We start from the raw sequence: 26494 nt of genomic DNA, 5'->3' as shown, positions 1-26494 counted from the left end.
CAAGCTGGCATTCGGCAGATATCCTGATCCTGGAAGCAGGAATACAGTGCTCAAGCTGCATTAGCTCAAATGAGTAAAACTCACAGAACTTAACTTTACAATTGCACGTGATGCACATCTCTCACGGTCACAATAAAAGAGGACTGAAATGCTCAAGGGTGACATGACTGAGGCACGGAGGCAGCGCCAGTCAGTATCATAAAACAGCCTAGATCAAATGATCCATAGATCAGCTCAATACTGAGACACCTACAGATCCCTGGGGTGGATTCGTTTTATAGTAACCTCTTCGTTCATCTGCGTTAGGCCTAGAGTTTGCCGTTTCACCTGATCAACAATATTTCCTGATTCAGGCAAAAAGCAACATGACAAGACTGGAAAGAAAGTGCTTTTCCACGTTACCTTCAAACGGAAAACTCCAAAGAGCCAAAAGCCGGCATGGCTAGGAATCCTGTTCCCAATTCTCCCCCTTCCTGACATTCCACTGGATGGAAATAAAACCCCACCAGAAATCTATTAATCGGGCTCTCTGAGGAAGTAGAAAACCCAGCGACCGAATCAAGGGATCGCACACGCTCTCAGACTGTGCCAACCCAATGTTTCCAGCATCTTACATTGGCTCAAGGAAAACGTTCCAACTGGAAAGGAAAAACAACAGGATGTCGAGGCGCATTTTTTCTACAGAAGCCTCTCGTTCCGTAGCCTGACCGGGACCGTGCTGCGCCAGCCTCAACAAGTCATTTGCATTAAAACAGCTGTTAGGGAAATTAGCTTTAACCAAATACATCTCACCTTGGTTGAGACAAGCAAATAAGAAATAAAAGCACCGCATCCGCCAACAACGCTACCTAACGGCACCTTCATTTGATACAAGCGTGTCAGCTGAACGACAGAGCTGTATCTCTCCCAGTGCAGACAGCTCATGTGTGTATATGCTGTAATATCTCAGCAGAGCATCCTATAGCCAAACACAGCAACTGATCTCCCTCTTTGTAACGCAGACAGACGGCGAAAAGACTTCTGCTTCGTTTGTTTTTTTTTTTAAAAGTGCAAATAAAACACACGGATGTGTTTTATTTTTGTCAGCAAAACCAACACACCGTCGAGTATCCGTCCTGAATACTTTTTTGTACCAGTTTACTTGTCGAAAACGAATGAATTCAACATCCTCTAAACTTCTGCCACAGAACCTCCCTTTGCCTCAGCCTCTGTCCGGCGCGACAAGACAGTGAAGACACAGATGGGATTCACTTACAATGGAGATCCGATGCCTTTTCACCAAGTGGCTCCCCTTCATTTTGTCATTGGCACTCTGAATGGCATTAAACCAGACTGCCTTCTCTCTTTTGTGATGGAAGCTCATTGATCTGCTCTCTCTGCCTGTCTCTTGCTCTCACACTGTCGCTGGGATCGGTGAGGAAGCATCCCAGCACCTGTCACGAACCACCCCGGGGGTGGGCACTAAACACGCTCCTCATTGGAACAGCGAGGAGAAGAGGCCACTTCCGATCCTGACACCCACTGAGGGTGCCCCCCCACGCCACAGCCCGCCCACGCCGACAGGTAAGACAGCCAGCCTGGGTTCAAGCTCAGAGGCAGCAGGAGCAGGAGGAGTTGTTTTCAGCCGCCAAACACCAGCCGCTTCAAGGCTAGCTGGATGTTGGGGTGCTATCCCCTCCGGGTGGGGTGGGGGTGGGGGTGTACCACTTGTTGCTGTCGCCCCACTCATTACGAAACAGGGGACCTGTCGTGCTCTGGCCCGGCAACTATCGCTCTCCGAGCGGGCGAGGTAACCTGAGGGCACCTCCTGCACACTCTCTAATAAAGGACACCACCACAGTCCCCACTCTGAAAACAGAAAACGGAAGTTCCGCGAGTTTTTTTTTTCCTTTTAATAGGGTCCACGCTGAAGATTGGTGTGTGTTTTTTTTTTTGGGGGGGGGGGTGGACGACAAACGTGTGAAAATCCTCTTTTTCGGGCTGATGGGGGGCGGGAGCGGACGAGAGAGAGAGAAGAAAGAGGAGTAAAAGATGATTCACCCATCGTGAGCTCCGGCTCTGCGGGGACTGAGCCTCCACACTGCGCAGCCGCCGGCTCCGGCTCCCAGAGACGGGGGATAATTACTAGTTATCTGGCGTGTTAGCCCGTCTCGATGGAAATGTCATATTTAAAGAAACCGATACTCCGCGCCCTAAGTTTGAGCAACAAGCGGGCTATGCGTCAGTCATTTTTTTTTAACACACACCAGCTCCGGCTCCCCCCCACAAAAAAAAGGGGGCACCAGGATACCAGGAAATACATCATGAGCGCTCTCGCACAAGTGATGATACTTGGGCAGCGGTGATCGTTGAGGAAAATAAAACACGGTACAATCAAGTAGGGGAGGTTTCTTCTAAACGATTCAAGCCTCCCTAAGCCAGAGCATCCTCCGACAGCAACCCCACAGCCGCCCTGAGCAGTACTGGGAGGACTGGGGGGGACGGCGAGCAGCGAGCCCAAGACCACGAACCCCACAGTGACAAACGCTGGCCAACACGTTGACACACCGTAGCGCACAACTTACATTTTCAGTGTCCCGCTCGTTGACCGTGGGCAGCGGTGTTCGTGTGGACATGGTGCTCGTCGGCGTGTCGGCCGTGCAAGTTTCCCGTGCTCGGTCTTTTGCTTTTGCAGTCCCGTAGTCAGAGGGCTGAGAGGAAGGCAGTTCTCTCTGGGTTTCTGATGAAGACCATGGATTCCACGGTGGCGTGGGGAGGGGGAGATTTTTTTTTTTTTCAGCGGCAATTTGAACCCAGCTTCTCCCACCACCAGCGGATGATAATTCTTGATTGGTTTCCCCCCGGTCGCAGCCTAATTAGGGAAAAATACCGAACCGCATTATTCTCAGCTAAGGGGACACCCGAAAACGCCGGCTCTGAACACCTAAAAAAAGAGAGGTGGTGGTGGTGGTTGGGTTCTCGCAGGTCACGGGAAAAATAAAAGAAAATTGTTTCCGTACAAAGCCCGACGAAAACACTTTCATGTCTCCGCGCTACCGTCCGTTTCAGGCGAGTTGTCCGGACTCTCTCTTCCCCCTCCAGACGCACAGACGCACAAGCCGAGCCTTGTGCAGTTTTCAGCCCACCAAAAAAAAAAAGTCAACACACACGGAACACCTTGCAGGCCCTCCTGCACTGCAATTCAGACAAGGAAAAGGGGATGGGAGAGAGAGAGAGAGAGAGGAGGGTGCACGCCAAAACTGTGACCGGCCCGCCTGTGACCCCCCGGGGGCTGTAGGTCCGCTGAGTGCTCGGCCCCCAAAGCACAACGCCCTGGGCTTCAAGCGTGATGTCTAGCTGGAAAACCCGCTGCCGGCTCGATTCCTCCCATCTCCCCTAGGTGAAGCTTTGCTTGCTAGCAGGATCCAAGATGGCTGCCCACTGGCTGGAGAGCAACAAGCCAAGCCCTGGCACGACGAGAGGAAGTGAGGAAACAGACTGCCTTCGGAGCTTATTGGCGCTGCTGCCCGAGCAGCGCTGTTTGTTGTTGCTAGGGTGATTATTGGAGAGAGAGAGACAGAGGGAGGGAGAGTTAGAAAAAAAAAAGATATGAAGAATAACTGCACAAGACATCAAGACAAGGCTTGTTACTTCCTTTCTCAACAGACCATCTTCAGTCACACAGTTCTGTGCCCTCCTCAGTCCTGAACGCAAGCTGCACTGTAAATGATGCGTCATATGATCAATAAATACCCACACTGGTACATACATTGTATATATATTGTAACTTACAATAGATATGTTTCTTCGCCTAATGTAGGTTCGTCCTTTTTTTTTTAATTCTCCCAGTAACTTAGCTCCAACATACAGAGGGCTTTTACACGTATTCGTCGCCATGCGTTATGCGTTATAGATTATATAAATTTAGACTCATCGACTTTTTTTGTGTTTGTTTTCTGCAGCTATTCTACCTCGTTGGAAGACAGTTCAGAATGAACTAGTGAGAAACCCAGACCCAAGCTCCTTCATAATAACGATAATATTGTGAGTAACCAATACGTGATGCGCCGGCTTTTTTTTTTTACCGAACAGAGATGGCACAGGTAAAGTCACGGTGGTGATGAACATGAGCTGTCATTCGGGTGGGTCAACAGGGGGTCCGGCTGTGGAAGTCACAGGCGTGTGGTGTGTGTGTGTGTGGAGGCTGGTGGCGGAGCTACACAAGCTCTGCGCTGGTTTGCACATGCTGTCCGGTGGGATTCTGGCCTGGGCAAGCACATGCCTGTCCACACTGCTCTGAGCCCCAGGTGCCACACATCGCCTGGGCCTGCGCCACAGACGCTCGGGGGGGCCCACGCCTGGAGCACGCAGAGTGTGCATCACGGGGTTCGATGTACAAGAAGGCTGATGTTGTGTGAGCAGGACGAGAGGCTTGTCACACTCGGGGTGAGATCCCAGGACCTGCCCGATGTCAGGTTACTGTCGGTCAGTCCCGGTAGAGTTCTGAAACAACTAGACCCTCCTGCAACAGAACATCATACTCCCACATCCCTTTAGTTTGGTCTGTTGTACATAACCAGTCCTTGATTCTGTCGTAACCCCTGACCCCGAAGCCTCCCAGCAGATCACATGCCAAAGATACACAGCAGGGGGGTTGGAGATGGCCGGGGTGTGGGTCAGAGACAGTCTCACAAGCTTCGAATAAGACCCCTCCCATCCGAGACAAAAGAAGGCATTCAGCTGTTACAGCGACTATCTAACTGGATTTCCATTAAGAAGAACCAGCTTCCCTGCATTCTATCACCGACTGTGTATTTAAAAGCAAACTGACGAGCGATATTTACAGGCTTTCCCTCTCTTTGTCCAGCTGTCTTTCTACTTATAGTGTTATCATTGTTGTTGATGCTATGGTCATTTTACAGGTGGTAGATATTGGTACGTTTGAATCAATGTTTTTGAGTGGAACCAAGGGGTCTATTTTCCCAATGATAAAATTGCCCTACTACACATCTAATTCCCCTACCACAGAGTGGGCACAGAGAAAATAAGGCCTTCAGGATTCTTTACACCAGGCTAAGCCCAAGGCATTACAAAAGTCCCACACAAAAGTGAGTGTATTATTTCCTAAACTCGATAACACCACGTTTTACTTCAGCTCGGAGCTCACTGCTGTGTCCCTGCCCGTATGAGAGAATTGGCGAGAAACAGAAACAGTTTAACTATAAAAAACATGCCTGTTCTTTATACTGTTGTTACTTCCCCTTCCTGCAGAATTAGAAAGGTGTATAAGATGTCCTGTCAAGTGTTTTGCAAGCTGACAGTTCTTTGCTAATTCACATTAACAGGAGAACAGTCCTGACATGACTGGGGCCTTAGGAATGACATGGCTGATGCTGTACATGGACACCGTCTGAAATGCTGTGAACAATAGTAAATAAAAGAGTCAGAAAAAGGACAGGGTTTTCCTGAGGAGCGATGCTGGCAGGCCCGAGCTGCAGTGTGTACACCCCAGTATAAACATTTGCACACTTTGGACCAGATGACATTTTCATCAACTTCCGCTCTGCATTCGCCACCCTTGGATGAAGGGCTTCTTTCCTGTTTCCGCTGAAGATCCTTCATCTCCTTGTTTTCCAGGCAGGGAAGAGTCGGGATTCCTGGAAGGAGAACAGAGCAGCCTCCCTCTCTCGGCTGCGGCTCTCCTGTTCTCAGGGTCCGCAGGCCTGCTGCCTGCCCTGCTGGTGGCCCTCTCTGGGGGTGTGGGCAGTACCGGTCCAGGGGGAGGGAGGCACACAAGCAGACGGGCTGCCAACTTGCCACGAGCACAAGGATGCCACCGCGATACCCAGTCAGCTCCTGAGAGGGACACAAACTGACAGGCATCGAACACTTGGTGGCTGGTGAGTCAGGAGACAGAGATATACGGAGATGGATGTACAGCTAACAGAACTGTTCCACAGACCTCCTTCCAGGGTTACGTTCAGGGTACCAGTCTGAGTTCAGGGTATGAATACTGATTAGTTCTTGTCGCATTGATGAGCCCTAATAAGGGTTAAACAGCTGTCCAGGGCTACTAACTGTGACTTAATATACAGTTGTGTGAAAAAGTGTTTGCCCCCTTCCTGATCTCTTCTTTTTTTGCATGTTTTCCACACTGAAATGTTTCAGATCATCAAACAAATTGAAATATTAGACAAAGATAACACAAGTAAACACAAAATTCAGTTTTTATTATTAAGGGAAAAAAAATCCAAACCTACATGGCCCTGTGTGAAAAAGTGATTGCCCCCTAAACCTAATAACTGGTTGGGCCACCCTTAGCAGCAACAACTGCAATCAAGCGTTTGCGATAACTGGCAATGAGTCTTTTACAGCGCTGTGGAGGAATTTTGGCCCACTCATCTTTGCAGAATTGTTGTAATTCAGCCACATTGGAGGGTTTTCAAGCCTTAACCACTTTTTTAAGGTCATGCCACAACATCTCAATCGGATTCTGGTCAGGACTTTGACAAGGCCACTCCAAAGTCTTCATTTTGTTTTTCTTAAGCCATTCAGAGGTGGACTTGCTGGTGTGTTTTGGATCATTGTCCTGCTGCAGAACCCAAGTGTGCTTCAGCTTGAGGTCACAAACAGATGGCCGGACATTCTCCTTCAGGATATTTTGGTAGACAGCAGAATTCATGGTTCCATTTACCACAACAAGTCTTCCAGGTCCTGAAGCAGCAAAACAGCCCCAGACCATCACACTACCACCACCATATTTTACTGTTGGTATGATGTTCCTGTTCTGAACACACCTTCCAAAAAGTTCAACTTTTGTCTTGTCAGTCCACAGAGTATTTTCCCCAAAAGTCTTGGGGATCATCAAGATGTTTTCTGGCAAAACTGAGACGAGCCTTTATGTTCTTTTTGCTCAGCAGTGGTTTTCGTCTTGGAACTCTGCCATGCAGGCCATTTTTGCCCATTCTCTTTCTTATGGTGGAGTCATTAAAACTGACCTTAACTGAGGCAAGTGAAGCTTGCAGTTCTTTGGATGTTGTTCTGGGGTTTTTTGTGACCTCTTGGATGAGTCCTCGCTGCGCTCTTGGGGTAATTTTGGTCGGCCAGCCACTCCTGGGAAGGTTCACCACTGTTCCATGTTTTTGCCATTTGTGGATAATGGCTCTCACTGTGGTTCGCTGGAGTCCCAAAGCTTTAGAAATGGCTTTATAACCTTTTCCAGACTGATAAATCTCAATTACTCTGTTTCTCATTTGTTCCTGAATTTCTTTGGATCACAGCATGATGTCTAGCTTTTGAGGATCTTTTGGTCTACTTCACTTTGTCAGGCAGGTCCTATTGAAGTGATTTCTTGATTGAGAACAGGTGTGGCAGTAATCAGGCCTGGGTGTGGCTAGAGAAATTGAACTCAGCTTTCCAAAGATGTGATAAACCACAGTTGATTTATGTTTTAACAGGGGGGGCAATCACTTGTTCACACAGGGCCATGTAGGTTTGGATTTTTTTTCCCCTTAATAATAAAAACCTTCATTTAAAAACTGCATTTTGTGTTTACTTGTGTTATCTTTGTCTAATATTTCAATTTGTTTGATGATCTGAAACATTTCAGTGTGACAAAAAATAAGATATCAGGAAGGGGGCAAACACTTTTTCACACCACTGTATACAGTACAAAAGTTTTAATTAGACGTTTTAAGATGATTCCTTTTACTGTCATACGACAAGAGCTAATTAATTAATGGAGGGAAAGGCGGATGGATAGATCACCTTGCAAAATGTGAAAAGAATACAGTCTCTGGGTAAAAATGACAAATGTTTCTAGAAGATCAAATCAGGCACTAAAAGTTTCCTAGTCTTGTTGTGAACAGAATATCAGTCTTATCAGAGTGCCGTACAGTTCTGGTAGCTCTTGGACAGGGATAACCATTAAGAAAAACATCATTGCAGCTCCATTCTTATCAGACAGCTGGCTGTGCACACAGCTTCATCCAGATGTGAGGTTGCTATGACAACAGGAGTCTCTTCGTGAGGGGATGAAGAAGAGGCTCTCCTGGAACAACAATGTTTTCTTCACACACTGGCTAATGTATTTTGCACGGCAAAGCATGATGTGCCCGGGGGAGAATTTACTTTCAGCTGAAAAGAAACCCCAAATCCAAAAAGAACAATCTAGGGAGAATATCTGAATCACCATCTTGCGGGAGACAACTGTTCAGATGTTCATGTGCGAGGCATTTTAGCACTATGAAAAAACTGCAGAGGAATATGGCGAAATTCCTTATTAACAAGCAGACTAAAAAACTGAAATGTGACGTCCTGGCTTCAACGTGTGCAGCGTTCAGCAGTATTCTCTGCAGTTTTTGTGTTTAACCACCTTCTCTTGCTCTCTCTGTCTTGCCTTCTGTTTCTCAAGGGGGGATAGGATACGCTACTCCTCCCACGCTACATTTCCTGTGTGGCTCAGAGGCTTTTTTCACACTGAAAGGAAGAGCAAAAGAGAGACACAGAGAGAGAGAGAGAATGAGAACAGTTTCTCGCCGGTGAGTAAGACCTGCTAAGGGATGAATCACCTCAAAAGTACAGTGGGGAGCCTTTTGTTTTTTGCTAAACAAGAGAACCGAAAAATTACGAAACACATACGGGCTGGGCTTCCACTCCCGAGACCTGTGACACCATGGAGAAAGAACTGTAGTTCAGTGGATAGGAAAAACGAGGAGTGGCCCTGGCTAACACATCAATTACATTGAATGGTGACCTCCTTTCAATTTCACGAGTATTTTTCGCCTCGGCTTCGGATAACCATACATATGTGAGCACGGTGCCCCCTAGTGGCGCACAAGAACCATTTGTAAGGAAAGGGCAAACCCACATGTGGAAATTGTCTTTCATTAAATTCTGCTACTGCAGCTTTAATTTCGCACATAATCATTTGATCTTCTTGCTTGTTCAGTTGTCTGTTTAACTTGTTGTGCCCAGACAGTGGGGAATGACACTATCCCCTATTTCCGCAAAGAGCTTTTTATATTCTGCAGAGGGCCAATTGGCTACATTTCAGGCAGCTCACATAAGATGAGGGCAGTTCTGAAAGTCAGAAATTAGTAAAGGGGTTGCTACCAATTACAGATCCCATCTGAACATTTAAGAGCTGAATGCAATTTTTTTTTTTAAATTTGCCCTGAACAGGAGACTGAAACCATTTAGTCTGTGATGAAGAACACAGCTGGAGCAAAACTTGCAGACAATGTTCCTCCAGAATCACGACTGGGAATCCCTATCATAGGAGAAGGGCATTGCGTCCTCCATCAGGTATCAATCATTTAAAAAACCTTAATACTAATAAATGCTTACACTTATATAGCTCTTTTCTGGACACTCCACTCAGAGCGCTTCACAGGTAATGGGGACTCCCCTCCACCACCACCAATGTGCACCATCCACTTACACAAACCTTTGAGATGAAAAATACTCACCTGAACTTTAGCCTTGGGTGTTAAAATTTCCACAAGTGGACAGAAGAAGGAGTGACTCATACTGTCTGTGCCACTGACGCCTTGCTATGAATAATATTAAAGCATCTAGTGATTCAACATCACATTCATGTTAAAATGAATGAGACTATTCAACTCTTTAAAGCCTAATTTCCAAAATCATGTAAATATGAAGAACTAACCCACCATTGCTTTTGGTTTTCTACAATAGAATACTACTGTAAACTATTTTTTTTGGGGGGGGACACAGTACAGTTTTATGAGTATAAATCAAGTAAAATTTCAATGAGTCAAAGTACTGTTTAATCTCAAATGGAGAGATCACCCCAGCTGTGAAAAGGATAATTCATGTAACTAGTTTCAGCTACACCCAGATCCCTTGTTGCATTACTGGGAAGTTATCCTTGATAAGCATGGTTTGAATTTCAAGGATTTGCAATGAGCTGTGACTGCCATAATGTTATTTTGCATGCAACACGTTTCTTAAGCTAATAGTGTTTCGCATAGACAGAAAATTACACGCAAAGGGAAAAGTGCAGGTGATATTTTGTTTTTAGTAGATTTCTCAGAACAAAGAGTTCAAGGCGTAGTGTGCTTTTAAACTCCTAAGAATAACTAACATGAAACACGAGGAGGCCTAGCCTGTGCTGATAGAAAAAGAGCAAAGGGGTTGGGTAAAGGTACAAGCCAGAAAGGTCAAGGTTTCCATCTTAAACAGCAGTTCTTCACGCGTTGCTGTGAAAACATGTAAAGCCTAGACTGTCCAGCCTTATAAATGAAGATTAACGCTGTCTTTCCAATTACACAAAACAAGTGCTCCGTTAAGAACATTTGCTCTCCTACAAAAGCAGCTCCAAATCCTACATGGCCACACACACCCCAGTAAAATGATTTAATTTTGTTAATGGCTGAATTCCTGTTGATACTGCAAGACTAGCGAAGCACTGCTTCACTCAGCTATTAGCACGATCTACATACATTAGTATTGTCAGCATTGAACAGTTCAGACGACGCTGCTACTTCTCAAAGGACGGAGGTTTTGGGAGTATATGCTGAATCACGAGAAACTGGTATTGATTAGATAAGAACTCTCCAAGGATGCCGCCTTGTATTTCAGTTTCAGAAACTGCTGTTCACTCCCTTGTCAGTATTAAGCTGAAAGAGAAAAGGTATGAGTCGGCAGCCAAAGGCTAGCTTTACAATTCAGCAGATGCCATAGACAATTCATTTGCATTAATAAGACACGTAGGAAAAAATGAGTTGTGCACAAGTAAAGCTTAAATTGTTTTTTACATAGGACTCATTTTAACCCATCCATATTACAAATAAGGTCTGTTTACATTTGACCACACTCAAGCCCTCTTTACTTCTGTATATAATTGAAACTATCTGGTTTTATCTAACAAAGCATTGGTTCCACCTAGCGGCTGTAAATTGCAATTAGCTGGACAAAACCATGACTCATCACCCTAAGCAAACCCACAATTTTCACACAGCTCCACTAAACCCATTTTATGAAGAGTACACAGTATTAGCATATTAAAAGTTACAAAAAGGTATAAACGCAAATACCTATTTTATCAGCCTTACAAGAACATTGTTTACACAATACTAATGTTATAAAACTGAACCCATAATTGCAATATTTACGAGCAGAAAACAGATTTCAATTCACATTTATCTATTGCCATTAGTATCACCAAAAAAAAAACTAGCTTGCTAGAGGATTAACTTCTGTTCATATTTTCATACCCAATATGCACCACAGTACTGTAGTCAGGTTAATGTCAAAGAAATGCCTACTGAAGTTTGAGCATCACAAAACTTGGGTTTCCGAAAAAGTTTAAAGTAGCTTCTCCAAACACTACATATACACCGTGTAAAGCAAAAGTGGAAGCTTATGCATGAGTTGGGAAAAATTAAAAATGCCTCAAATACAGCTTGTAATAACATGGGAGGTAAGCATTTTGAAATCAAAGTCAAGGAAATTAAAAGACAATACTGCGAATAGCAAAACGGTCTTTATTGACAATGTGCAGTTACAGTGCCCCATACCAATATTTAAAAACCAATACCAAGAGGGTCATTACCCCAAGAAATTTAATTTTATATCTCAGTCACCAGCAAGACTAATGTTAAATAATGTAATCAGCAAAGCACTAAACAGATTTCCAAGCCACAGCAGCTAAGAAAGAAGGCTTGCTCTGTATTAAAGCACAAACATCTTTAAATGGCATCAATATCAATATCTTCCTCGTTGTCAGGCTTTTCTGGTTTCACAGTTTCCACTTTCAGCTCTTTGGCAGAGGGGGAGTACACCACCTGAACAGGAAGAAATGTATTAGTCACCATAAATATTGCTTTCAAAGGTCCAAAGAAAGAAGCACAAGAACTATACATACAGCATTTGTACACTGTGATCTGATTACTTTAATAGCATCTACAATAAATTACGCGAAGCCAACATCAATGCAGACAAGCCAGTCGGGGCACAGAGTTTAACATGAATTTGTCCAGTCACGTGTCCTTTGTAGGAAAGGACGGCTGACCAAAGCCTACCTCGACGTTTTCATCTTCCTCCTCCTCTTCCTCCTCGGAGCCCTCACTCTCCTCCTCTGCCTCTTTCAGCCACTTGACAAATGGAGCAGCCCTGGCATGAATCTCTTTGGCAAGCTCCTTGGAAACGTATTTCTTGGACACCTAAAGAAAACAAGTTGTACAGATTTACAAACAACCAACACACTATTACATGTACGATGAGCATTTCTAAGCCTGTGCTGTATTATGGCCCTCATGTTTCTCAAATGAAACTTGTTTTGTATTAGGTTAAGGTGCTGGAGGCATCTCCATCACTCTTATCAAATTAAAAATAATTGTTGCTTTTCTTAAGACATTGTAAACAGATACAGAGCCTCCAGCTGCGTCTCAAGTGGTGGGTACAAGCCATGGGTATTCCCAGCTGCTGTAACCATGGTTTCAATGTTACTGGGAATGAAACTACAAAACAAATGAGAACTGTCTGCAAGTCTTACCTACACCAGATACCATTTCAGAGACGCCCAGTTTTAAGGTTATCATCTCAACTGTGCACCAAACAGTTTATAGAAAAATGTCTATAAAGAAGGATGCAAAATATTTGCTTCAGGTCTAGTTTCCACTGCAAAGCAAATCCAGCTAAATGTACCTTCTCTGCCCAAGCAAGAATGACCTCCTCCTCCAGAAGATCTGCATCATACATGTCCTTCAGCACAATTGGGACTCTGGGCAGCAGCTGGGCCTGGTGCAGCTTCACCAGGCACTCAAAGCCACCTAGCAGGTACTTCTGTGCTTTCTTGTTGTTGTGGCAAAACTAAAAAACAAAAAAAAAGTGGAAATTAAAGTTTACTGTGTGCACATTAACAAAGCAGTTTTATAAACACTCTGGCAACAGCTCTAGCAATCTGGGCGTAACTCAATACTAACGCGCAGAAAGTGGCGCTTGTACTTCTTGATCTGGTCACGGATATTCTCATCAAACAGCAGTTCGCTCAGGATTAAGGGGCCCATGGCCTTCACATCCAGGCGCTCAGCTTCCGCAAGTATTTCTTTGTCTGCTGTATCGATGACTCCACCCTCCTTTTTTTGCTGCAAAAAAAAATGAATTCATGCATCATTTTGGAGACAAAATACTAAATCCATTTTGTAAACTAGAAGCAATAGAAATCATTTTCATGTTATCGGTACTAGTAGTTATCGGAGGGACGTGTAAAATCCAAATATCTCAGCTTCTCCTCTAACTGCTATCAGAATCAGAGCTGCCAGAAAAAAACAAACTTTCTAAAATCAAAAATGGTACTTTATGCCCTGGATAAAATTTAAAACTTCACTTCCTATAGTACCACAATTTCTAGGATCAACAGAAACATTCATCTAAAACCAACAGTTTACAGTACTCATAATAAGGCTATGTAATTGTTTTGCTCTTGAACAAACATGCTGATCAACACACCTTGACAAAGTTGTAAAACATGTTGACTCTTTCCTCCAGGGTCTTTTCCAAGTCGTCAGTGAGAGTCAGGTTCTTGGCATGCTCGCTGATCTCATCCATCCTGCGTCTCTGAGCTTCCTCTGTGGTCTCCTCACCCCAGTCATCGTCGTCATCTCCATCCTGTACAAGTGCAAAATTCAGTGAATGAAAGAGCTAGAAACTCACAAGACTTGATGCATGTTTTGACAGCTCATCAATTTGAATCCTGTAGACAGAACTACAGACATACTTTCACAAGTTTTTACAAGAAGACTATACAGTCAGAGTTGTACTTTCATAACTACACATTCAATTGGAAATACGTTGCTGGATGAAATCAAAAGACCGTAAATCCTTTGGGTTGGGTGAAGAAAAATGAAGGCCAAGCTCTATCTGAATGAATGGAATTTCAAGCAGCAGTTACCTTCCATTACACCTGGCTTCAATTTGTTTCTTCTAAAGCACTTTTTAAACTTACGAATAAGAACAGGACACAAAAGTCCAAGGCAGCAATTATGTACTTACTACGGCATCAGGTGCATCTATCTCATTATGATTCCCAGCTTCTCCACTGCTGGATCCATTTTCCTTGTCTTTACCTTTCCGATTCTTCTCCTTCTTCTCCTTTTTAGCGGATCCACTCTCATTCTCTGCATTTCAGAGGAAAAGTTATTACAATGAACACATCCAAACATACCATTAACAAATTATATCACTAAAATTAAGGCTACAGATTTTCAGATATTGATAAACTACAACTAAGAAATGGGTTTAAATCTGGCTGGTATCACAACCAGGAGTGTAAAAAGCATGCTGTTAATTTTTTTGCAAAAAGCTGCAGGAATCTGGGAAGCAACTATCTAGCCATGCTGACAAAGACAAGGTCAATGTTTCGGTCAAGAAACAGCAGGAAGATTCTGAGATCAATTATTAATAACCAAACATTCTAGATGCGCTGCATGACCTCCTTATTTGTAACCTCGCATGTTCTTAAAACATGGTAAATTCATACATCTATTGGTGGCCTGAACACCAAATGCAATCAAGAGCTAATGTAAATGTGTTTAAGCTACAAAAACCATTAAGTGGGTTGTCACTCACCTGGTGGGTTTTTAAGAATGAACGTGCAGAGTTTGTGTCGTGTGTCAAGCATGCCCCGGTAGCCACAGGCTTTGCAAGAGTTGCCAATGGTTTGTTTCTTAGGATTGACATGCTACCAAGGTAAAGAAGAAATCCCAAATTAAAAACATTCACAGAGGAATAATATACACATACAAGACAGCTAGTTACACATGTACCTTTGTTTAAGTCACAAAGCAGACAGTCATTTTGGTTTTAAACAAGTCATGCATTAGGTATTCAGCTTCCACAAAACACTTAAGCTAGGCCAACTGCTCCAAAGCACCAGTAAAGCATAACAAAAGACCAACCCTGACAGTTTTAAAATGCTTATGAAATATCAGGGGTAACATAGGAACTGAACTGAAGTAGCAAACTTAACTGCATTGTGCTCTACATCTTCCACAAAGGAGGTAAACAGAACTGCCCTAGATAGTCTAAGTCTGGGGAGCTCAACATAACTGCAATGCAGTAGGGTTATGCAAAAAAAAAAAAAAAAAGAGGCTAACTCTGCAGTGGAAAACGGATACTGCAGGTCTCAAATTCAGACACCAGGAGAGTGCTTCCATTACTACCAAATCTGCCCAGCCTAAACCCTGTATATTAAAGGCTACAGGTTTTGTGTGTATAGGAGGAAAGACAACAAAAGGACAGCGGCCTTGAATTCTGAAGAACTTTTAAACACTTCAATACAATTAGGAAACTGCAGTGGAGTTTACCCCTCTCCATAAGACAGTCAGTGGATTATAAGCAAAACCCCATTATTAGTTACAAGTCAAGGCAAATTTGGGCTTTGGCAACAGAAGGTCTTTCAAGATTTCACAAAAAAAAAAGAGGAAAAATGCACTTACCAGGTCAGTTTCCGGATTGTCACACTCTGGACACAGCACAAATTTTCGGATGAATCCATCCAGCATATCTTGCAGCTTATTCGCCTCATGAGATCCATTGACAATGTAGCGGTCATTCTTAGCATCAAACTGGGTCTGTGCTCCCAGCTCACAACCAAAAAACTTGGTGGGATCTAAAATGGAGTAAAACGTACAACTGAAGCAAGTGGAATGTAATGAAAGCAACCCAGCACTACCCCCCCTACCCCAAATGCTGCTTCTTTCCAATAGGAATCAACTTTAAATACTGTTTAACAGGCATTCAGATTACCATTACTAAGTTAACAAAAGTCAGTCAAAAATGCCCCTGCAAGGATACAAGGCTAGAACTTACACGTTGGAGGCCGATTAAGTGCCTTTGCAACGTCAACCATGTTGACTATAACCGTCTTAATTCCATTCCCTTTGCCTTCCACCTGTTTAGAGAAGGGAGACATTAAAAAAAGATTATTGACTGCAATTCACAAAAATAATCAATTCACACTTCTAAGACAGCTGTAAAATGTCAGTAGGATATAAAGTGCCTAAATGACAATCTACATTTTTAAAGTTGCTAGGATGGGAAACTGCTAGTTCCAAATCCCAACCACCTTAAAAATGCTAAAACTAAACTCAGCGGACACAGATGGTATGCAATAAAGTTCCCCCATCCAAAAGGATTATTTAACCAACTAAGTCACATGAGCAGGAAAGGCAGTTACTTAGCATTCCTCTATACAGTTGGTTAATTTAAGGAGCTATGAATCTGGCTTTAGTTCTGAAAGCCAGGAGTCTTCTACTGAGAACAAAACAACACTGCAGTCCTGAGTCATTCACAACACTAGAAGAAGCTGCCAAGCTCTCCCTCAGTCAAATGAGCCCACTGTGCCCCTCCTCACCTTGGCAATCAGACGGGGCATCTTGTAGCGATAGAACTGGTCTGAAACGCTGCGGTTGACGTTGACAGACATTTTGGCTCGCTATTAGCTTTATCAACAAGATAAGAAGATCTTGGATTGCAATTTTTTGGTATCTTCTGTCTGGAGAAGAGTGGATGACATAAACGACTGTAAGTGTACTCGGTCTCTGACATGAAAAAGTTTTCGCCACTGAGGCTGCAAGCTCCTTGCTTGTAGGCTAAGTTTCCCCCACACAGGTTCCAACAGCTGCGCAACAGCTCTGAAAAACAGAATAAAGACTCATTAGGGACAGCCCCACTCAAAAATAGGCTTAAACAGAAACACTGACTATACTATTTAAGAAAATGGCTTAAACAGAAACACTGACTGTACAACAAAAAAAAAAAACAATTTAATTCTGGGGTACAGCAACTTTAGCATGTAAATACATTTTGGTTGCAAGTCAGAACACCAGCAATGCACGACATGCACACGATATGAAAACTAAAACAAGCAAACCGAACTACATTGCCTCCCACGTGCTGCTAAATCCACTATCTCTGAAGGACACTGGCCAAGACATTTTAAAGATTAAAATGTCGGGGAGTTCACACCTCCCCAAACTTTAAAACGCCCCCCCCCTGCACCGCACGTCTCAACGCGTGCTCACCCAGTTTTGTCTTGTGTATCTTCCTGAAGTGTTTTTCCTACTGCATTTTAATTCCGTATCGATTTTGTGACTGCTTTGCAAGCCCCTCTGGGTAGGAGCTGCTGCTACTAAGCAAATAACAGGTGACGCTGTGAATCCATCTAACGTTTATCATGAATGTCTTTTTCGCCACAGAGGTCACAAACGTACTAGATTATATCAGCGTAAAACTGTAGAGCAAAACGGAAAACGTAACACGTCGATCTATACATTGATTTCATTATTTTAATACCGCAGCTCAAAGCAAGCGGAACGCCTTCAAATACAACGAATGAAAAATACTCCTGGGAGTGTAATGGTTTTGCGCAGCGAATACAATTTGTATTACTTTCTGAAAAGTAGGTCAAACCTTATCGTCCTTGAAGCGGTGGTATTTCCAAATGATGACTCATCATTGCAACCCAAAAGTTAAAAAGGGCGAAGCGAAACAGACAGCGACACAAACGGACAGAGAGGGGGGGCACGGTGACTTTTGAAACCGCACATCGCTTTATATCCGCGTCTCCAAGTTAAACGGCACAAAAAACGATTGGTAGCAGCGGTACAGGCTGCCGTTAATTAAAGAAGAAGAGGTTAGTCACAACAGGCCACCTAATTGTGCGAAATGGTGCAGAGTGCGTCACACTAATTTTATCACGGGGAGCACGGTGCAAGGGGGAGACGCCATTTTGATCCACATTTTGAACACACGCACGCCACATTTTCCAGCGCAACCACACCAAATACCGACCACGGGACGAAACCAGACGCACAACAACACACAGAAGGGTTAAAATAAACATGGAAAACGATACCTTTCCCATCCGTCGCTCCTGTCGTCCGGGTACTCACCGTTTTCGTAAAATAAAGACATAAACACACCGCTGGTCGCCCTGAGACGCAGTGAAGTGTTCGTGCTGGGAGCTGGGGGGGGTCGGCTGAGTACTGGAGAAAGCGAGGACGGCACGACGACGGTGCCGGTAATGGAGAGGCAAGAGTTTTCCGGTGCAGAGTAATAAAACCCTTCGGGGAAACACGAGACGCCCTCAAAAATGGGGTATCTGGAAACAATGGGCAGGGTGAGGGGGTTAGGAAAACAGATCGGCGTTAATTGTAGAGCGGATTCGATTACTTGCGTAACCACACGTTTCGATAGGCTACAAAAGACAAGCCTTCAAGCTTAAACAACGCTCCCTCATGAGGCGTAAATGGCAATTCGGCGATCCCCATAGAAGGTCTTATTACCCCCTTAATTTATTATTTGGCCTTATTCACACCAATTAGAGCGTCCTCTAACCCCTTCGCTCACTTACCTCTCTAGAACGTTCTCGCTCGAGCTGCGCGTCGCCAGAATGATATTCGGCCAGTAATGACGCTGTCAATCCAGCCATCGCGTCGACGCAACCCCGCCTCTCCTCGCCGGCGATTGGCCCGTCGGGGAAGAGCGGCGATATTATTGGTGGCGGTACCTGTCCATATCTTTCGCAACAGGGTTGGGGGGGGGGGTTCTCACGGCGCTCGTGAATCTTAACAGTCTCGCGATATTGTTTACGCCGCCGGTGGGATTTGGGCTGGTTTCCTGTTTTCTCGCGTTAATCTTCTAATTGTTTTTTTGGGGGGCCTTTTGTCACAATATGAGTATTACGATCACCACGCTAAATCCGCTTTTTTTTTCTCTAAATGTGGTATTTTTGTATGTAGTATCGCATGTCTTATTATACATGTTTTGCTTAGATGTGCGTAGCGGTTGTCATGTAGAGCAGTCACGAGACGAACTGGCAAACATTATTTTGTTAACTCGAGAAAACCAAAGGTCTGGGCAGCTGTCTTAATTCACGCATTAATACATTCATACGCTCAACAAATTCTGTACCGCTGAAGCTTTTTCAAAAAAACAAATACAAAACGATGGGTCAATTAAAACATGGATGACCCCAGCAGACGAGCTTGATGCCCTTCAGCAGTACCGTACTGATCTTTATGGAGGCTTGTTCCCAGTTGCGTTTAAAACCTAATCCAATTACAAGGGGCTGTGTATCGTTCATCTTGGGGAAAAAAAACAAAACCCCCTAGTTTACAAACTTAACGTATAGTTAGTTCTGAAATACATTTAACCCCCGGTTTAACGGACTTAATGTCAGACGACATTCTCTCAAGGGGAACTGGCTACAAAATCAGAAACACTGGACTCCCCCCACATTAACGATGAAATACACACCTCTTAAAGCAAAATGAAAACTACTACATAGGTTTAAAATTCAGGAATATCAATACTTTCATATAACGGTAGGTTAAGTGCTGCCTATGGGTGCTGTTTCTGTTTCGTACTCTTCAGCGGATTTTCTACAGTATATTTGCGATACATGAAATAAAGAGCTTGCTTATGATGAAAAAGGCACATGAATAATTTTCATTGACTGACTTGAAGTCGAAAGATCCAGAAAGAATACATATATATATATTATTCATGTAGTAGAGTGGTTGGGTTCATAAACGTCCTTCGTGATTTAACGGACGTTTCGACAATGACGGACACCCCTCCCGCATATTAGTCTTGAAAGAATCAGGGTATCGGCTTCATAGACATGGGTGGGTAGCTTGTTCCACACTCCTGCGACTCTGTGGGTAAAGAAGTGGCTCCCTGTTCTCAGTTTTTAATGCACTTCCAAGTCGTTTCCACTTCTGCCCTCCACTTCTGTTTCTCTGTTCGTTGTGAAAGTTTCGCTCATCAGTCCGGCGTGGGTGGCTGGAGGCTTGGGTGTGTGTGGGGCGTATCCTTGCCGACTGCATCTCATTGATTTGCATCTCATTGTGCTGTTTCACTGTCGCACAAGCCCCACAGGTGGCAGTCGCCGGGATACAGGTCCGAGAGCGGGCGGCTCTCCGGTGGCGCTGCGTTTTCAGTATAGACACCTGGGGCTTCCTACAACGGTCTGACGAGAAGACAGCCATGAAGAGCACACGAGTCTAGTCTCCCGTCTGATCAAGAGATGGTGCGTTTTGTGTTGTATGCGTGCGTTCACTTGTGTTGCTCTGTAAGGAAGAACCAAGAATGTTTCGTATTTCTAAAGGCGAAAAACACTTTTTCGCATTTAGTGAAACGCACCCCCTCTCCGGAGGGGAAGTGGCAATCCATATGCCACGTAAAGCATTCTTCAACTTAAAGGTCGAACAGCAGGCATGACACCATTTCCATACTTCCTGTCACAGTCCTCAACTGACATTACAGCCAGAACAACATCAGCTTGACTTTTGGAAGTAATTGCATAAACACCATACCCTCACACACTGGCCTTCATAACACATCTTTGCACTTGAAAGGCTCCAGCCAGCGTGACAGCACATCACTCCTTCCTGTCACAGGTTTCAACAGACTTCAAAGAACAAAATCAATACAAGATGCGACTTTTGTCACTAGACGTTAATTCGGTTAAGACTTTGTCCGCAGATCTGTGGGGAACAGTCAGCGGGGAGAGCGGGAGTATCACCCGCTGACACAGGTTTCTGTCATGAAATTGCCTTTGTCATGAAAAGCCAGGGAGAGTTTTGCTCAGCCTTATTTTATAGGCTTATATTCTTATTTAAAGGATGTGAGAGGACCCAGGCTGGTCATTGCCTCCTTCCAACACAAGATGGCAGTGTGTCGTGCTCAGCGCAGAACCTGTTGTCTTGGAAACAGGGCACTTGGTCATCTTTCCTGATTTCCAGGAGAAGTGACACAAGCAGGCCTGAACTGACAGACGTTATATTCCTGTATGACCGACTAATTAGGGAAACTCTCCTTTTTCTAGAAGAGGGGTAAATAGATCTTTGGGTGATTAAGGGAAATAATTGTAATTGCTAGAGAAGAAAGGGAAATTACGTAATAGTAAAAGTGAAGTCCCAGCCTCTTCTTAAAAGCTGTCTTTTCCATAGTCTGTTCATTGTGCCTGTGAATATCTGGTGAATCATTTCTTACTTATTTTGTTTACATTATTGTTCCTCCATTCTGCTGCGTGCTGAAGTAGTATGCTTGTATTTGTTTTGGGAACGCGTACAAGTTAATTCCACTCTAAAAAGTAAAAATCAGTGAAACACACATCAAGGTGTAGAAAGAAGAGAGGGAATAAGTATAATCCCACAGGGAGGGAAAGGTTTGAATCTCATGTCTAACAGCTGACCTTCTTACAGCTCATCGTTGGACCTTAGTTTTTTAAATGATAGTCCAGCCCTGTGTTAAGAATAATTGCTTAAGGAGAAGCAGGTTTGTGTTTCACAACTGAACGTCTAACAGTTTGGTATTACTCCACATTTGGTCATAATTGAAACTATGGGGAAATGCCCTTCACATGACAACTGGAGGCTCTTTTTTACCCAAAGAGTTGTGGAGGTATGGAACAAGTTCTCCAGCTTGTTGAAGACACTAACCTGGCTTCTTTCCAGAGGCAACTGGAGGCAATCCTTGTATCAATGAGCTGCTAGGTCACCTGAAGGGTCTCCTCTCGTTCGTAACCTTTGTTATGTTTTTAATACGAATGAAGTCGGAGCAGGGAAAAAAGAAACGATAAGAATGTCAGTGAAACGAGGGAGAGTGGGAGATCAATCCCAGTGGGTGGTGTGGTCAAGGCAGCACTTTGGAACTGAAAAGGTTATAATAGGATCTGGCCATCATTGAGATCTGTGGGGGTGGGAGTGACCAAATCTGAGGCCAAGGTGGGCCTCCGATGTCTTTGTCTGACCCCCTGTGGTGGGACACAAACAGATCGGCCAGCATGCGCTGGTCAAATTTTACAAACTAAACTGAAAGAGATTGGACTTGGCGTTGACATTATAGACATGTGGCAAAAATTGGTTAATGGGATTTTTTCATGAGAAATTCACACTGACCTAAAAAAAGCCTGTATTGGGTGATGATGATGTAACATTATACAGAAAGTATGGTGGACAAGGGCAAAGGTAATCAAATGAAATGTTTGTAAAACACATCCTCACGTGTCTGAGATATGAACTCATTTTGATATCAAAACCAGTATCTCATTGCCAAATAAGGTAACTGTGTAAATTAAATTGTAAGCAATTCTAAGGTAATAATTTTGCATGGTATTATCATCTGTATATATATATATAATTATTTCAATAAAGCTTCAATTACCTAACTGCTCTGATGTGCTCACCTCAGACAGCCTGTCTTTTGCCTGTTTCCCTTATGCAAGGAGCAAGGACACATTCAGTGAGAAATGCAATAAAAGTGATTGCTAAATAAACATAATCCTAACATGATCAAAGGGACAGGTGTTTGCTGCTGTTAAATTGCTGTTCAATCCAATACTTGACTAACTGGGTCAGCACTTGTAAAAACTTCAAATATTGGGACTGCCGACAGAATTGAGGTCAGCATGTGGCCTGAAAGCTCTAGGCATGTTATCAGCTGGTGAGACAATAGGGTTCTGGTAACTTTTTTTTGCAATGTTTCAGCAAAATGGAGAGCAATGCAACTCTGAATGGAAATGCAGTGGCTGGATTATTGGTGCAATTGTCTGTTTGCTGACAGTGGCAATGCACAAAGCTCCATGCAGGTGTGATGCCTGCAGCCTGGCGTGATGCTGTTCAGAAAAGCATCTGCTGCAATTCAATGGCATGTGCACAGGGCTCCTGAATGGCAGCCACCAAAGATTCCTTCTTTTGCATTGCGATAGAAAAGATTTCAGAGTTTCCCTAGGCAGTATGCACTCAAGAAATTGTAATTGTGTTTTGATTAGGCAGGAACGCATGAGCATTGATTAGTGCATTTCAAACCACAATAAAAGTAAGATAACTTTTACAGTAACTTGTAAAACCTCCACTTTACATCACAAAATAGATGAACAGGTATATGCAGCTCCATGTTGTGCATTCCAGAATGAGGCAACAAAATGTCTTCTAGACATCAATATATTTATTCTGTTACCGAAATTTAATATTATTATTAAATAATAATAATAAAAGGGAACTGCAGTTCCCTTTTAAATACTGTTTTAAATTAGCTGCATATATGTACTGTAGAGGCAGACTGCAGGTGCACTTTAAAGACAGAATAACTGGGGGATTTGAAGAACTGGTGTTTGTTTCCTAGTCTGCCTCTGCTGAGTGCACAAGGATCAGGTGGTATGTGTCCTGCCCATGCTTCAACTGGGCTTGGTAGGAAGGTCCCTTTTCAGGCCATAAAGCCCCATGGGGGAATGGGGGCCACCATTTCTCTCAACCATCCAACACTGGAGGTGAGGTGGTCAGCCTGTTACCCCCAGAAGGATTAACCCCAGTACTCACTTGGAAAGCAGGCTGAGTGGACCTGGGAGCCATCTGGATGGAATCAGAGCAAGCTCCTACCTGGGCTTGAACCCAGGACTTTCTAGTCAGCAGCTGGACTTCCTTGCCATCTGAGCCACCACAGTTCCGACTTGGCTGGGAGAACACTACAATTAGAGTGGACACTAAAGTGCACCTTGGCGATGTGGCAAGGCCAAACCTCACAGACTCAACCCTAGCCAAATGTCTCAATGTGCGTGTTTCCCATTTCAAGAGCCTTGAGGATTTAAGTGCTAGCCATTATCCTGGCCATTAACAGAAAACAACAGACAGCCTCGTGCTCCTTTTCTCAAGATTAAAAAGATTCAGTCCTAATTAGCCTGTCAAAGTGGAACATTCCTTTAATGCTCTGGTCAATCTTCTCTGTCAGCATGATCCTTTTTTTGTGACGTGGCGACCAAACCTTAACATAATATTTCAAATTAGCTATAGAATTTGTCATTTTAAGATAACATCCCTTTGTTTACATTTATTAACACTGTTTACAAGATGTTGCTTGCGTTCTGATGGTTTCCATACAGCTTATTTTAAACTAGTTATTATTTAGTGACTTCTTATGGTGATTCCCACTTTTCTTTTTGAAACACTTTTTTAGTTTCTAAATGAAACAGTTCCAGATTTTAAAAAAATTGCATTCCTTTGATACCTTTTTTATTGTTATTGTGACACCTCATCCTCTGGGTTGGGGTTTTTGATTGAATAAAGAAATACCAAAACAAAAACATCTGTTGCTTAATTACGGAGTTTCCAGATGGTAAAAAGGAAAGAGTGAGCTCATTACATTTTGTGGCGTTAGGTTAGGAGCAATGCATTTTTTCCTTGAAAGTTTTTTATTGCTCATGTTGGTTGCTAACCTGTATCCTAATCTGCGTCCCATTGCCTCCCTGAGTCTCCCACCCATTCAGGGAATTTCTAGGACTTCACTGCACTAGAAAATTATTGGCTCAGATCTTAGAAAGCTGATCTTGTGGGCTCAGTAAAAAGGGAAAAGCACCTAACTGCACATCTGTTGCAGAATACATTTTTCCTGAGGTGTGTTTCACGGCCTTTACTAAAAGCGAAAGGATAAAATCCCCCATTTTGAAAAAAAAAAATCCTTCCGGCGTTAGAGGATTAAAGAAATTGCTGTGTCATTGTTTGGGAAGAGAGTGTCACTAGCCTGCAGCCTAATTCTCTGCTGCATTATTAAATCTGCTCGAGCGCATTTTGCTGAGACAAATCTCAGCCTCTTTCTGTTTCAAATCATCTCCTTCTAAGATCCTGTAAGGGTTGACTGAGCCCCAGCCAGAGCACAGCATACTAGCAGCATGAAAATTCTGTCCACAGAGCAGGGGCAGAGACGTCCGGTCAGCCTCCGTCCCTCTGCAGAGGACAGCTGGAGCACAGCCAATGGGAAAGCAACTTGAACCACAGACCGTGTGTGTCCAGCAAACCGTTACAGAATATCTCATCAACAGGCTAGTTAGTAAAGCATCTGCCATAGCAAAGAAAAAGAATTCCCATTTAATAACAAAGTAAAACACAGCTGCCAGGAATAATGCATTCTACAAATTATAAAGTACTTACAATTAACAGTTTTAAATGAATCCAATCATTCTAACCTCTGCTGGATTTTTAAAATAGAATTTAAACAAGGTTTGGACTCTTTTCTTTCTAACACTAATACCACAGGCATCTTCAGGTAACTCACCAGTGGGCGAACAATAGTGGAGTTGGTAGAGAGCCTCTGGTGAAGGTGTTCGCCTGCAGTTAGCCTTTGGGCTCAAAACCAACACGTTTTGGGTTTGAATGCTCACTGCAGACACTGCTGTTGTACCCCAAGTGAGGTACTTTACCCCAGTTGCTCCAGTCCATCCACCCAGCCGTATCAGTGGGGTCAGGCATTGCTGCGGGGGGGGGGTCATGCCTGCGCTGAACACGCATCCCATCCCTGTGGGGGGGAGCCCATGTGCTCTTCAGTCAGTCACCACTACAGAGACCAGGAAGAGCTCTGGCCCAGTGAGTGGCCTACGCTCCCTTTTATCAGTCCGTTGCCTATGAATTTTAGACGATGACCGTTGTATAACTAACAGGGCGGCAGAGTGCAGGGAGAGTTAGGAGCTGGGGGAGCGGTTTGGGGATTCCCAGGTGGGACATTGTTGTTGTACCATTGAAGGTACGTCACTCAAAAGGCCCCAGTAAATGCTCTTGAGGCACAAGTGAGAACTCTCGCCGTTGTCATTGCAAATGAGAATTCATGCTCACATGACCTACCTGTTAGACCTGGGCTCTCCGGCCGCGGTCTCCCTGGAGACCAGTCACATTCGTACAGGGAGCTCAACATTCACCCTGCTCCAGCCGCCTGCCACCCGTTAACCCTGAGTCAACCCTGAGCAGCGCGGTATTGAAGCCGCGCATCAGCTCTGTCCTGACCCATGTGCTCTGTTTCCTGGGGGCCCTGCTTCAGCTTCCAGTCACCTGCGGCTCCAGCAGCCTCTGTCTGCTCTTCCCGGGTCTTCTGTCCGTCCTGGCCTGGGAGTTTCCTTCAGACCTCCCCTCTTTTGTGTTTCTTTTTGTACCTTTGCAATAAGCTAGCCTGAAGCACACAAAGTGATCCCTTTGTTCCTCAAAACGCTGCCGGCTATTTCCCATCTGGCCGTGGCGTAACATGACCTAATTAAATAAAAGATGGCTTAGCTCTTCTGTGTTTCTCATTGTTAATAAGAACTTTGTTTAGCAACCAGCCGGACTGTGAAGTGCAAAGTGTCTCTGCTGGGATTCTGCTGGCCTGAATATAATTTGCTATTGGACAAAGGGGGTGACACAGCTCACCCCTTGTCTCCAAGCAGTAAAGGTGGTTTCAAAGGCACGGCTGTAAATTTGAAGTATGCATCGGTTTTTGCTCTTGCTGGGGTGGGTTCGCAGACTTTTTTTGCGTTGAGCCAGCGTTTGCTGCAAATTGTTTGTGAGGTTTGCAGTTACAACAAAAGAAACCTGTACAGCACAGGAGATGGCGGAGGTCTTTCTCTTCAGGGAACGTCGTGATCTGATCACGTTAGGTTTTGTTGCAACGCAAGCGCTACAGAGGACACGCAACAGACAGTGACATGGGTCCGTGAGCTCATAGCAAGGGGCACAAAGGA

General features: G+C 44.1%; 2 protein-coding genes and 1 long non-coding RNA gene across 25 annotated transcripts in view; 1 reads left to right on the top strand and 2 right to left on the bottom strand.

Annotated features, from left to right (window-relative positions):
* mark3a (MAP/microtubule affinity-regulating kinase 3a) overlaps nt 1-3475 on the bottom strand; it is a 62172-nt gene extending 58697 nt beyond the window's left edge. For 5 of the 20 annotated variants that reach the window (XM_069193092.1, XM_069193091.1, XM_069193094.1 and 2 more), the window contains exon 1: nt 2565-3473. In XM_069193092.1, the coding sequence (XP_069049193.1) occupies nt 2565-2615 (51 nt within the window). In that variant the 5' untranslated portion in view covers nt 2616-3473. Of the gene's footprint in view, nt 1-2564 lie in introns of all 20 variants that reach the window. The other 15 variants (XM_015350341.2, XM_015350345.2, XM_006632173.3 and 12 more) reach the window with 5 other exon arrangements.
* Nucleotides 811-9435, top strand: LOC107077764 (uncharacterized). 2 transcript variants are annotated; one of them, XR_001478760.2, is made up of 5 exons: nt 811-1563; nt 3942-4023; nt 5617-5879; nt 8393-8519; nt 9163-9435. It is a non-coding gene; the product is annotated as an uncharacterized lncRNA (long non-coding RNA). The 2 variants fall into 2 exon arrangements; XR_001478761.2 differs by lacking the exon at nt 811-1563 and adding an exon at nt 3660-3740.
* A 2034-nt stretch (nt 9436-11469) lies between these two features.
* eif5 (eukaryotic translation initiation factor 5) lies at nt 11470-18462 on the bottom strand. Of its 3 annotated transcripts, none has more exons than XM_015350585.1 (12): nt 18362-18462; nt 17864-18109; nt 16361-16640; nt 15817-15898; nt 15444-15616; nt 14575-14686; nt 13999-14123; nt 13456-13614; nt 12930-13091; nt 12652-12816; nt 12027-12167; nt 11470-11789 (listed from the first exon to the last, which is right to left on the bottom strand). In XM_015350585.1, the coding sequence occupies exons 3-12, from the start codon at nt 16430-16432 to the stop codon at nt 11694-11696; spliced, it is 1287 nt and encodes a 428-aa protein (XP_015206071.1). In that variant the 5' UTR covers nt 16433-16640; nt 17864-18109; nt 18362-18462; the 3' UTR covers nt 11470-11693. The 3 variants fall into 3 exon arrangements, with proteins under 3 accessions (XP_015206071.1, XP_015206072.1, XP_015206073.1); XM_015350586.1 differs by having other exon boundaries at nt 17901-18109; XM_015350587.2 differs by lacking the exons at nt 17864-18109; nt 18362-18462 and adding an exon at nt 17419-17723.
* Between the last annotated feature and the right edge of the window lie 8032 nt (nt 18463-26494).

This window comes from Lepisosteus oculatus, chromosome 8, assembly GCF_040954835.1.
Source record: "Lepisosteus oculatus isolate fLepOcu1 chromosome 8, fLepOcu1.hap2, whole genome shotgun sequence".
In the NCBI taxonomy this organism is placed as follows: Eukaryota; Metazoa; Chordata; class Actinopteri; order Semionotiformes; family Lepisosteidae; genus Lepisosteus; species Lepisosteus oculatus.
This window is presented reverse-complemented; position numbering and strand designations above follow the sequence as displayed.